At 41.1% G+C, this 13,919-nt stretch overlaps 1 protein-coding gene across 18 annotated transcripts in view; it reads left to right on the top strand.

Moving 5' to 3' along the window:
* Window positions 1–13,919, top strand: part of AFF1 (ALF transcription elongation factor 1) — a 143,776-nt gene that overhangs the window by 107,932 nt on the left and 21,925 nt on the right. For 9 of the 18 annotated variants that reach the window (XM_083570999.1, XM_083570996.1, XM_083571006.1 and 6 more), the window contains 3 exons: window positions 8,849–8,903; window positions 9,039–9,076; window positions 10,836–10,995. In XM_083570999.1, coding sequence (XP_083427125.1) covers window positions 8,849–8,903; window positions 9,039–9,076; window positions 10,836–10,995 — 253 coding nt within the window. Of the gene's footprint in view, window positions 1–8,848; window positions 8,910–9,038; window positions 9,077–10,835; window positions 10,996–13,919 lie in introns of all 18 variants that reach the window. The other 9 variants (XM_083571010.1, XM_083571003.1, XM_083570998.1 and 6 more) reach the window with 1 other exon arrangement.

Below are 13,919 nucleotides of genomic sequence, written 5' to 3'. Positions count from 1 at the left end.
TTTCCCATCTCATGTTAGTTTCCAAAGTTCTATGTTATTTTTAAGTATGCCATTAGAATCATGTGAGATTTTCCTCCAGCATTGTTATTTGAACTCAGGGCTCAGGGGCCGGTTAAACGGCCTCTGTGGGCCACAGGTTGGGGTCCCCTGGACTAGACCATGTAAAAAAAATGAACATAATGTTTTAGCTGCAGTTCATTCATTTTCAACTTTGCATTCTTGTTATAAAAAAGCGTGCCTAGACATTCTGCCCATAACCTAGGTTTAAGGTGCTGTTTAGCTCCTAGCTTCCATATCTCAGTTTCTAACAATGTGTGTGTAAGAGAACAGTTACGGGAGCAAGATTTACAGGGTTAACCAGGAGGTATCAGTACCTAACAGCCGTGATGGTAACTGCAGAGCCTTCACATTCAATGAATCGGATAAAACTCACAAAATTAATATTTTGCAATTAATATTTCTTTAAACCAGTGGCTTCCCCATTTAAAACTGTGAAATGGGTACTGTCCCTTAAGAAAACTGGTTTTGAAATGGTGTTAACAGGCTCCAAACATAAATAATTTTCACTAAATTGTGATCATAAACACAGTCTTCAAGTTAAATGTTTAAAACTGAAGTCATTTGCTCTGCAAATAAAATGCAGCACATCTCTATTCAAGCAACTATATTGACACTTCTGTTCAAACTGTACTTGGGTGGGCTGTGGTCTCTTACTTATTAGAAAGCTTTTATTTTAAATTGCTCTTATCTGAAGCCCAGAATCTATCAATGCTGTTTCCTTGTCAGGCAAACCTTGCAGAAGAATTGCATTGCTCAACAATACTTCTGGGGGGGAAACCGCCCCTAATTGGGCAAATCAATCAACTCCTGCTTTCAATTTTAACTGATGTTAACAATTAAAAAGGTGAAGCCAGTTGTTGATGAGAACAAGAGCCAAAGAATGTTCCACACACCAATGTTTTCTGTGTGGGTATCCTTATCACAAAGAACTGTGTGTACTTTGTTACCTTTGATGAGTGTACATGCAGCTGTTGTGCCACATGTACACATATCATGGCTTTCCAACATGTTTTAAAGTCATTTCAGGTGAGCAATGACTTCACAATATTGAAGCTTTTCAGGTATTTTGGAAAATGATAGCATGCACGAATGAGCAACTTTTAGAGATATTTTCTTACTGTAACCTTCCAAGTTTTCCTTTAGCCTGCATAATTTAGTGTTTTCTTTTTCTGCATGAAAATGGCGAGCACAATGTGTGAAACCACCCCTTCAGATCTTTTGACTTATGAGTTGTGAAATGCTTTTCAAGGCTGCACGGATTGGAAGCTATTGTTTGCAAGCCTGGTTTTTGTCCCTTCTGCCTTTGTCCTATCCCCATGGAGCATCTTAAATCCATATAATTAATGACAGATTGGTTTTAGAGGAATATGAAACCTCCAGGACTAAAGCCAATCTCTTTATAACTAGGGATGAAGGTGGATTACTGCAGTCACAGCAGAATTGCTTGCTCCTTCTTCTGAGTCACCGGCCCCTGTCCCCTGCCAGAACCAGAACAGTGGGACTAGAGTCCTGGGAGTGTTCTGCTTTGGTATATATAACAGCTCCAGTGTCCTGCTGGAGTTGCAATTATGTCTGAACATAGAGCATAGTCCTTGGATGTGGCTGTGTTTTATCAGGTGGCTTGGTTAATACCCATCTTACAATGGCAGCCAGTGCAGAAGAACATTCTCCTTTTCCTTGCCAATGAAAACTGTTTATCAGCAGTTAATGAGAATGCCCTATTGCTCCTCAAAAGTGTAGAAAAAAAGATGGCTCCCCAAATATAAACGGAATAAGCACCATTTGGACCGGGGACTTAATTAAGTTGATTCCTCAGGTTTGTTTGTTTTAATTAGTGCGCTCTTGGGTTTGTGTGTTGCTCTGCACAATGGTTCTCTTTCTTTCCGTTCTTCCTTTTCGAAACGCACGTGACCGTCTGAAACTCCAGCCACTTTGAGTCGCTCACGTTACAGAGTGTAGCCGACTGAAAACAAGCAGCGTTTGTGCTGGCTAATTAGAGGCTGAAATCCCTCTACATCTGCGTGCCCAGAGTAAGCAGGCAAGCTTTTTGCAGAGCAAACGTGGATTTCCCAGAGGGCTTTCCATTCTTGAGTTCGGCCCTCAAGTTTAGCACCTGGCTTCACTGGAATGGAAGCAAGGTTTTTGTTATTTACAGCAGCAGGTGGCAAGTTCAGTTCCCACTGACGTTAGGGGAGCCCTAGGAGAGACAAGCTTGTTCGTGCATTAGGATGAACATATTTGGCATGTGACAAGTTTTAGGAGCTACTTCTGTTTGTAAACATAAACACACAAACCCCTCTGCCTTCTAAATAATTAGTTCCCAAAGATGTAAGAGTTCTCCCCCCGCTCTGCACACTCAAAATGCAGTATTCCCAGGATTCTTTATTTTTAAAGTCCTCTTTCATTGTTTCTCCAGTGTCATCTAAGGATGACGGATCCAAAAATGTTATACTCGGTATACTCCAAAAGTTCAAGATTAAAAACACTGAAGATATTTGAAAATATTATTTATTTATTTATTTAACAATTTATTTATTTATTACCAACCCATCACCCTAAAGTCCCAAATGTGGATTTCAACATTAAAACATCATTAAAAACAATTTAAAACAACTTTGGACAACGATGCAGGCAGAGTTAGTTGCATTGATTTTGGTTGCAGAGGCAAACATGTACAAGATTTCCAAAAGCTTAACTTTGACTGTATGCTCTGAACTATTTGTTTTTTTAGTTGTTTTTTTAAATGAAATCTAGCCTTTCCTCTTAAATTAATCAAAGCATTTAAGAGTTTGTTAAAAAAAATAAAAACACATTGCTTAGCAAATACTCTTCTCTTGTATGTAATGAGTGGTGACTCTCCTTTAAAAAAAAAGAGAAAAAGCTTCCAATTGTCCTTCCTGGGAACAATTCATCAGCTGCAAGTTTCTTGCTGTATTATTAATAGCTTATCTGAAAGCTATTAATAATATGCCAACAGAGGCAATTTGTGTCTGTCTATCTTTCTTTCTGGGAAGAAGCCTTTCAGAAGATAATGGAAAAATAAACGGTGTCGTCTTTGGATAATAGATGTAGTCTTCACGGTCTTCCCACATAATGCCATTTTCTTCTGAAGGTTTTATTTGGAACACTGATGCCTTCATCTGGGATAATAAAACCTTACTGCAGTTTCTTTTGTAGGGGCAGAAAAATTGTGCCTTGGGTTTGAGTGGCAACTATTTCATAATAATCCCCCACCCCATTCCAAAAAAAACCCCACCACTGAGGACTGAGTCAAATGTGTAGTTTCCTGTGCATTGGTGATTTGGAGCTCCTGTCTGCTCACAGTCATAGAACGCTGCCTTATATAGCGTTTGGCTGTTGTTCATCTAGCTCAATGTGGTCTGCACTGAATAGTAGTGGCTCTTCTTCTTCTTCATCATCATCATCATCATTTTATTTGTATGCCGCCTTTCCACGGTTAAAAACAATGTTCAAGGAGGCTTACAACATGACAAGATTTACATAATTACAAAAGTCATAAACAATATATAAACCACATAAAAAAATACACAGCCAAATGGAAAACCATTTCCACGTAAATCAAAATCTAAAACTTAAGAATACAGCATTAATATCACAGTTTAAAATGACATAGGTAAACATAGGGGAGAAATAGAAGAAGACTCCTTCACCCCGGTATGGCTCCCCTTTATCACACACAGAGCCCAGCGAGACAATGACAAAAATCCACCAACAGCATACAAATCAGTATGGCTAACCTGATTCAAAAACACCCACCCACCCCACTCACACATGAAAACAAAGACCACCACAGCCAACCACAAATGAACAACCATACCCTAGGCCAACCCCAACCTCTCTCACCACCAAAGGAACACAAGTGAATAGCAGAGAACCTGCACAAGCGACACTGACACAAAACCCCACATATATTAAGTAAAACAGAAACATCGCCACCCAACCCCATGACCCCCATCTCTGCCCCCCTTCCCCCTTCCCTTCCTAATGTCTCAACAAATGAAACTGATTTGTAAAAATGTTACATGGAAAAAATACGAGAGAGAGACATTGCAAATACTTTTGTAAATCAAGAAAATCTTTAATAAAAATACATTTAAAAAAGAAAGAGCAAATTGATGTGGAAATGTGGAGAACTGAACAAAGCAAAGAATTAGTACAGGTGTGCAGGCCCCCCTCTTACACAGGCGTTCCGTCCCAGACCCCTCCACACTCACATAAATGAAATTGCATAAAGTGAGGAGCACCCTTTAAACACCCTCTCTGCCGCTCTCTGTTCAATCCATACAAAAAAAAAAAACCACAAAAAAATCCCCACTGTATCCCAAAATATCCACAACTTGAATGGAAGCTCTGGGGCTGGCAGGAGGCTGGAGGACATGAAATCTTTCCCTCTGATTTGCTGCATTGCAACATGCATCGAACTTAGAAGGCATCTGGAGGGTGATGGCATAGTCTAGAGTTCTGCATCTGCATATTGTTTAGATCCGCTCATGACAGTCATGGGAACTGCAGCAGTTATGCCTATCTCAGGACATGTTGTGAGGACACATGGACTCTCCTTCCTTGGAGGAGGTTTTTAAGCAGAGGTTGGATGGCCATCTGTCATGGATGCTTTAGCTGAGATTCCTGCATTGCAAGGGGTTGGACTAGATGACTCAAGGGGTCCCTTCCAACTCTACTGTTCTGTAATGCAGCCACCTGACTGAAGCTCAGCCAAGGGTCTGGGTCTGATCAGTGCTTGAATGGGAGACCACATGGAAAGAAAGGCAGGACACAAGTGCGCTACATAAAATAAGAACTGGATGTACATCATGTGCACCTGGTTTTCTTTCAATAAACTGGCTGGGCGTATTGCCTAGTCACAGATAACTGACAGCAAGTTAAAATGAGCAGCTACCAGCATGTTGTTTTTTTTTTACGCCTGGTTTGAGAATCTAGTAAAAGAAATAGTGATTATTTTCTTAAACACTGCTTCACAAAAACGTATTCAAGTGAAAGAATCATGTCGCCTCCAAAAATCATGAGGCATCAAAAATTCACTAGTTTGCTTCTGGCCTTTCATTGTAGGCTTCTGGAAATTGTCCTGTGTGCTCTTGTCTTTTGGGCAACTGCAGGCTTGCTTTTGTGTGATTTTGTATAAACGAACACTGAAGAGCTGAGAAGAAAGGGGGCATGCGTGTAGAGAACATTATTATTAGGCCGCTGCAAGAATATGTAGGATTGCCCTCCAGGGTTTGTGGTTATGCTGATATAATCCCTTGGTAGATCTTTACATAATAGGATCCATTGTACACCACAAATGCCGAAGGACCGAACTTCATTAGGATGTGTTTACATTAACCGAGGCTAAACAAGGGACTGGTTTCACTGACAGCAGCTGTACTCTAGTACCCTGCCAATGCCACAGAATAGTTTTGCCCCATATGCTTCTAGTTGGGCATAGTTAGCTTTGCAACATTGATTTATTTAAATGCAGTAGCTATTGTGGTAGCATGCTGGCTTATTTTCCAGTGCTGTGCAGGTACAACAACCTTGGAACTAGCCAGCATGGCAAAGCGCTAAGAAGCAAAGTGAGAGCCAGTGTGGCGTAGTGGTTAAGAGCGGTAGTCTCGTAATCTGGGGAACCGGGTTCGCGTCTCCGCTCCTCCACATGGAGCTGCTGGGTGACCTTGGGCTAGTCGCACTTCTTTGAAGTCTCTCAGCCCCACTCACCTCACAGAGTGTTTGTTGTGGGGGAGGAAGGGAAAGGAGAATGTTAGCCGCTTTGAGACTCCTTCGGGTAGTGATAAAGCGGGATATCAAATCCAAACTCTTCTTCTCTTCTTCTGTTTGCTGCAGGGGAGACAATCTAAGGAAAGCATCCCATGATGATTAAAAGTTTGCTTTTATTGTTTTTATTCTTTGAATGTTTTTAGGTATTTATATCTTGCTTTCTTTTCTTTTTTAATATAAATTTTTATTAGTTTTTTTTAAACATATCGTTTTCAACAGTAATTAAACATACCGTATTTTTCGCTCTATAAGATGCACCAGACCACAAGACGCACCTAGTTTTTGGAGGAGGAAAACAGGGAAAAAAAATATTCTGAATCTCACAGTGAAAGCAGCAATCCCTCTTGCTGTTCTGGCTTCTGGGATAGCTGCGCAGCCTGCATTCACTCCATAAGACGCACACACATTTCCCCTTATGTTTTAGGAGAGGAAAAGTGAGTCTTATAGAGCAAAAAATACGGTACTTTTACATCTTATTCAAATTTTTGACTTCCATCAATCCTGTCTGAAAATATAGATATATATTTATATCTTGCTTTCACATAAGTTGCAAAGAAGCTATAAAACTGATAACAGCAATAAATAGTTTTTAAAAAACCAACAGTAGCACACGTAGCAGCAGATTAAAAAGCAATAGCAAACTTAATAACTGAACACCTATAGAACTTGCAGTACAAATTGGAAGGACTGGTTATCAGTCCTTTTTTGGGGGGGGGAATAAAATAAAGATTGAAACTTAATCATGCAGTCTCTGTTTTATTGTGCTGGGTACCTGTTACACACAAGCTGGAAACTTCTTCCCTGATATAATAGGTTTTTCTTTTAATGGAGGGGCAGCTGGGCTCCCACCTGCAGCCTGACACGGTTAGAAACAGGGTTACCCTCTCACCTGCCATTTGTGAAAGCTAGATCACACTCATACGCACAGAAACTGGATGGGTTTGTTCATCCGTGGGTGCCAGCTGGCAGGCCTCAAAAAAATCAGATCTTATCTGGCTAACATTCCTGTTCCTGCTGTGGTTTCATTTGGATTTGGTTATCCATCACTTCCGCCTCTTGGCTCTTAGAAGCACTGTTTGTTTGGTATCAAGTAACTGCCAGGATCCATCCCCAAAGTGGTCATATTTCAGTGTCTGAGAGGTAACTGGATGTACTTTCAGAGTAAAATCTGCGGCATGTAATTAAATAAAAAATATGTGCCATTATTAATTCATTCTAGCACAAGGAGGATAGCAGTTAAGAGCAAAAAGCTTCTTAAAAAGCAATATCCCCTTTAAGATTCAGTGGTTCTTTTTTTAACTTGTGCTAATTCAGCTTTGAGTGTCTGATTTTCATGATAGTGCAAGGAGTAGTTTGAGAGCTGGGGTTGGTTGGTTGGGTGGTTATACCTTTAATGCGTTTTCTCAGTCTTTAGGTAGGTAGTCATGTTTAATTGGTGGTTTTTAGCTTTAAGCAAAAGCTTAGGTATAATCTAAACTTTCCTTAGTTGCCCAGTTGCCTCTTACAACCTTGTGTTTTTCCCCCTCTTTTTCTTTACAAAGCTTTATAGAAATACATATTGTGATAATGACATGGAACTGGATCCAGAGTTCTTATGAACAGAACTCTACTCACTGGGCACTTCCACCTGAGGAAGTGGGGAAGCAATATTTGCTGCTTCTTCCTTCCCCCCAAAAGAAGCTTTTTTGTGGAACTTGGTAGAAAGTGGTACAGAAGTCTGCAGGGAGAGCTGGCAAGCTTCTACCTCTCCCGCTTTCTGCAGCAAGAGCTTTGGTCCACTCTTTTCCATGAAACAAGTTCTTGCGTTTGCTGAAGTAACACTTTGGATCCAGCCCAGTGTGTGCATATTATGCCGTAGAGTAGAACTCAGCTTCACAACTCTGCGCAAGTGGCTTCTGTCTGTGCAGCAGAACTTCCTAGCCCTCTCCTAGCCCCTACAGCTTCCCCCCACCTGCACGCCCTCAAAATCAGCTCAGGTGGGTTGGGGGACCCTGCAGAGTAGATTTGGAGGGTACGCAGCGGGGAAACAACCCCCGGCTATCTGATCAGTACTGCACCTGTTTTTAAAATATATTTGAAAGACCACTGTAAACAGTTGAAATCATTGGTAGGAATACAGTGGCACTTGTAAAGTAACATGAACTTTGGTTACCATGATGATATAATAGATGGATTACAGCAAAAGATGCAGGAATAAAATTTAGAAAGAACCTCTTTTTATTTTTGGAATGGTTATGTTTGTTGTGTACGGCTTTATGCAAAACTAATAAAAAAATATTTTTTAAAAAATCTGTTATACACACACACACACACACACACATTTTTATTTGTATTTATTTATTAAGGTATTCATATATTGCCCTCTCAAAAAGTATCAGGGTGGGGTGCAGCAATATAAAAAAGCTAAAAGAAACCCATTTAAAGCTGTCATTAGAATGACTGCCTCCTCAATTTTCCCTCTTTCGTTCACATAATAGCAAACGCCAAATCCTTGGTTGCCATCACTTCTGCCACCAGATGGTGGTCCTTGAGTTAGTGAGGTTTATGGCACCGGATTGCCAACAGGCATTAGTACCCATGAACACTTATCTTCATTTCACAACCAGTTTTAAGCTTTGGACAACAGCAGTGCTCTATTCTGACAGGCAGATAGGAACACTTTCCAGATCTCTTGTGTTATGGGAGCATGCACCACGAATCTTTCTTTACAGCAATGACTATATTAGTTTTCATGAGCAGAGACTCCAGGGAAGATGAAGTCCTCTTGTTCTGCAGAGGAAATAGTTCAGCTTGGCCTTTTTCTTTGGAGTGCAAAAATGAAACCTGTGCTCGTTTTCCAAGAAAAATACTGTGAAGAGACAAGCTTGAGCAAAGAACACTTTCCCAGCTGAGTAGTATGTTGAGTGTAGATTAATCAAAACTTTGAAAACAAACTTGAAAACATCATTGTAATTTTTTGCAGCGAGTTACATTTATATCCTCTTTTCTCTTTCAGAATGCTACATGAAGACCTTGAGATCAGCGATAGTGATGAGGGTGACGATGACCAAGTCAGTGTGTGTAGATAAAATTTATAAATCCTGCAAATTCCCAGAATACCTTTAAAAATATTTATGGCCTGTTTTCCTGCCTGAGCTGCTTATACTAACCTTTCTCCCTTTTTTGTTGTTGTTCTTGTTAAATAGGTTTCTGATAAGCCGTCTTCCTCATCCACTCCTCCAAGGTACGATTTCTTGGAAATAACAGGGAGGCAGAGATGGGGAACATCTCACAAGTTGTTTTATGCATGTAAACAGAAATCCTTGTGGAAGCAGCTCGGGGTTGTGGGCGAGAGGTTAAGAGGAGAGAGAGTGAGACTGACTGAACTGTTCACTGATTGGGATAATTTGGTAACACTTGGAGGGAATGCATGAAGTTGTTTTAATACTTCCCTGCTTCTTCAAAGCACTAGAATTCAGAGTGTAAGAAAAGCATTGCTAGATCAGGCCAATGGCCCAACTCGCCCAGTATTCTGTTCTCTGCAGCAGCAAAGCAGACACCTACAGAAAGCTTACATGTAGGAACTGAGTGCAAATCTATCCACTAGCGAGTCCCAACAGTGGAGACAGAGTTACTCACCAGTATGCTTTGGGTTCCTAGATATCTAGTTCACCTGTGTGATTGTGAAGATAAAATGGGACCACACCATCCATAGTTCCATGGAGTAAGATTCTTATTTTAAAATCTAAACACCGTGCTACATTTGAAACAAAAGCAACATACAGAAATAGAATACAAAATGTAATATGAATCATACTGTAAGGTAATGCAGATCTGTGGAGGGTAGGACCCGAATTAATGGATTCAAGTTACAAAAAAGGGAGTTTCTGCCTTTCTGACGGCAATAGCTGTTCCACAGTTGATTTTTTTTCACCTTGAGAGGGTACGCAGGCTGTCCTTAATTGGAGGAGGTTTTTAAGCAGAGGTTGGGAGGCCATCTGTCATGGATGCTTTAGCTGAGATTCCTGCATTCCAGGGGGTTGGACTAGATGAGCCTTGGGGGTCCCTTGCAACTCTACAATTCTGAGATTCTATAAAACAAGGTTAAAAAGTCCAGGATGTACAGTGGTACCTCAGGTTACAAACACCTCGGGTTACAAACACTTCGGGCTACAGACTCCGCTAACCCGGAAGTAGTACCTCGGGTTAAGAACTTTACCTCAGGATGAGAACAGAAATAGCACGGTGGCAGCAGGAGGCCCCATTAGCTAAAGTGGTACCTCAGGTTAAGAACGGTTTCAGGTTAAGAACGGACCTCCAGAACGAATTAAGTTCGTAACCAGAGGTACCACTGTACATGTTTTGAGCTTATTTACTCTCCCCCGGGAAAATGGTGTATTTTGGTCATTAGATGAAATGTGTTTGATCTTCTGCTTTTCTGGCAGTTGTACAGTGATACCTCGGGTTAAGAACTTAATTTGTTCTGGAAGTCCATTCGTAACCTGAAACTATTCTTAACCTGAAGCACCACTTTAGCTAATGGGGCTCCTGCTGCCGCCGCACGATTTCTGTTCTCATCCTGAAGCAAAGTTCTTAACCCAAGGTAATATTTCTGGGTTAACGGAGTCTGTAACCTGAAGTGTCTGTAACCCGAGGTACCACTGTATCACATAGTTGCTCTCAAAAGCCCCCTTGGCTTCCTAGCAATGTTTCTCTCCCTCCCTCCACCCCTCTGTGTGTGTGTGTGTGTGTGTGTGTGTGTGTGATTGTGTGTGATTGTGATTTAGCGCTTTTGCATTTTCATCCTTTTGAGGGATCAGGAGAATGTGATCCCCCAGTGAACAATGATAGAATGTTTTAAATGATGCTGGTTGGATTTTATCTCCCTCTCTCTCTCCCACCCCAACCTCCGCCGCAGTGCTGGCCTGTCTCTGGAGGGGGTGGAAGTGCAGAAAGATGATCCTTACCCGCTTCTAATTTTATCTCATGGTATTGACTTGCAGTGCCCCACAATCACAGCCTGAGAGTGTGGCATTGGCACATTCCAGCACTCCAGAGTCTGGGAGCACAAGCGACTCGGACAGTTCCTCTGACTCTGAGAGTGAGAGCAGCTCCAGTGAAAGTGAAGCAAATGATCCCCCAACAAGAGCATCCACACCTGAGGTACGGTGTCCCATTTGTTTTTAAGTGCATGATCTGTGTGTTGTGAATAGCCAATAGGAGGCCCCTCTTGACTTTTTTTTTAATCCAATCAGATAATTTAATTGTTCTGTCAGCAGAATGCTGTAAATCTCTTCTACCACGTTACTGGTCCCTTTCCACCCTCCCAGTTTCCCACGCTGTACATTTGAACCCTGTGCTACTGTAGTCCAGCCGTCCACATAACACCATCAGCACATACTTTAGCCACCGGCTGAAAATCACTTCCTTCAGGCCATGTAGCCAGAAATGTTTCAACAGAGGCACAGTGCAAATAGAAGAAGACGCCTTCATCTCAGTATGGTTCCCCTTTATCACATAATAATAATAATAATAATAATAATAATAATAATAATAATTTATTTATACCCCGCCCATCTGGCTGGGCTTCCGCAGCCACTCTAGGCGGCATCCCAAAAAATATTAAAATACTGTAATACATCAAATATGAAAAGCTTCCCTAAACAGGGCTGCCTTCAGATGTCTTCTAAAAGTCTGGTAGTTGTTGTTCTCTTTGACATCTGGTGGGAGGGCGTTCCACAGGGAGGGCGCCACTACCGAGAAGCCCTCTGCCTGGTTCCCTGTAACTTGGCTTCTTGCAGTGAGGGAACAGCCAGAAGGCCCTCGGTGCTGGACCTCAGTGTCTGGGCTGAACGATGGGGGTGGAGACGCTCCTTCAGGTATACTGGACCGAGGCCGTTTAGGGCTTTAAAGGTCAGCACCAACACTTTGAATTGTACTCGGAAACGTACTGGCCCAACAAAACAACAACAAGAATCCACCAGCAGCATTCAAATCAATCTGGCTAACCTGATCCAAACACACACACACCCCGGTCACACAAAAAACAAATTTCACTACAGCCAATCAAAGACAACCAACCACACCCTAGGCCACCCCCAAAGAAATACAACAAGTGAATTGTAAAGAGAAGCCACACAAGTGATGCTTACACAAAACCACACACGTATACTAAGTAGAAGAATAGAAGCATTGCCACCCGACCCCACTCAACTCACCATTCCCTGCCTCCCCATCTTTCCCCCTTTTCTTCCTAACCTAACACTGTGTGTAACACTAATGTCTCACAACAAATGAAACTGATCTGTAGAAAACACAACTTGAAAAAAAGAGACAATGCACGTATTTTTGTAAACTAATAAATCTTTAATAAAAAAATATTTTTTAAAAATTGCATGAATGCAAAACAGACAAAACCTTAAATCGAAGCATCTAATATATTCAAAGTGTATTTAATACATTAAATAAGTTCAGTACATTTTAATAATGATGATGCCCATATGGTTATCAGGCATCCCAAGGCCTCTTTCCACCTTCCAGCCAACAGATTGTATGCAGCAGTCATACAAGTGGAAGGCAGTTTGCGCCAACCAATGATTCTCTTCCACTTCTCCTTACTGCCCCCTTTACCTTCCTGGATGAGTGGGGCTGTGTTGTACAGCGCTGCAGAATTGCACAGAAACTGGGTGGTCATGATCCAGGAGGAAGGACCTTCAGATACATCTGGAATAGCGGAAGGTGTCAAAAAGTTTTTGCTTCTTACTGAACAGTTGGACTGAATGCTACCTGCAGCTGTCACCTCGGGTCTTGCCCTAAAAGTACAATGATCAGAAGCTTTAAAAAATCCCAATGAAATTTACAAATTCAGGGATAAGGCCTGGTGTGCTGGTGCCTGTCAATTGCATGTGCTGTGTGGTGATTACATCTGTCATACGGAGCAATTGTAAAGTGTCCTCTGAACGATGACCATAAGGCCTCTATTGCCGACAAATCAAAGAACTATTTGAACAAGGGTGAAATTTCTGTCCGTGTTTTGAGTGGTTTTGAGTTCAGAACCTTTTCTGCATCTAAGTTCTGTTTTGAAATTTTAGCTCAAACCTTTCGATCCCAATTATTTCATTTATATGATTGTGTATGTGCAACTTTTTTTAAAAAAGCAAATTTCAACAGAAGATTTAGACCTTTTCCAGAAATCTGTGTGGAACATTCATGTCTGTAGGAAGGGTTCCTTCCCCTCCCGCTTTTTCCCTGGGACGTGGCTGGACTTGACTTGATTTATTCAGTTTTGGAGGCCTTCGCTGACCTACTTGGGAAGCCAAACTGGGAAAAAGCACCATTAATGTCATAATCAAGAGCAGGAGTGTTGTGAAATTGCTTCAGGAATGAAAATCTGTTTTTTACATCATTGGTATAATGTCAAGCTTAGTGTGGCATGTTGAGGATCTATGGAATTGTGAAAAACATCTTTTAAAAATTGGCCTTAATTCATTACCCTTCAACCTTCTTGATTGGTACCTTCATAATACACCTTTAGGCACCAGGCAAAAATGTTCCTTTTTAACCAGGCCTTTGGTTGATTCGATTGACATCCTATAGGGTTTTTTGGGAGGGGAGGGTATTGGGTTGTTTTTATTTTGATTATGTATTTTGTGGTTTTATATTTTGATTTTGTTCTGTGAACCTCCCTGAGACCTCTGGGTATAGGTAGAATAATAATAATAATAATAATAATAATAATAATAATAATAATAATAATTATTATTATTATTAATTGGAGGGGACCCACATTGAAGTCCTTTATATGAAACACAGAGAGAAGCAAAATACCATTTGGATTACAGTTTTGATTGTAGAATCATCTGGCTTTCCTCACTGTGTCTGGGCTGCACCGCTTTGGGCTGCAGATGAGGGCTCATAGGACTGCATGCTTGTCCATACAAATAAATCAATACCCCTTTTCATAGAAAATCAGCATGTCAGGGACAAGGGAGCTTTTCTCTGACAGGCCTGCTTTCTACGCACAGAGATTTTATTTCTGTTTTTGTATGGCGGAGCGTGAAATCATTAGAATTTCTACCTTCTGTCTG

This window comes from Podarcis filfolensis (assembly GCF_964270895.1).
Source record: "Podarcis filfolensis genome assembly, chromosome: 9".
Classification (NCBI taxonomy): Eukaryota; Metazoa; Chordata; class Lepidosauria; order Squamata; family Lacertidae; genus Podarcis; species Podarcis filfolensis.
The sequence above is the reverse complement of the archived record's forward strand: the minus strand, read 5'-3'. Positions and strand labels throughout refer to the sequence as shown.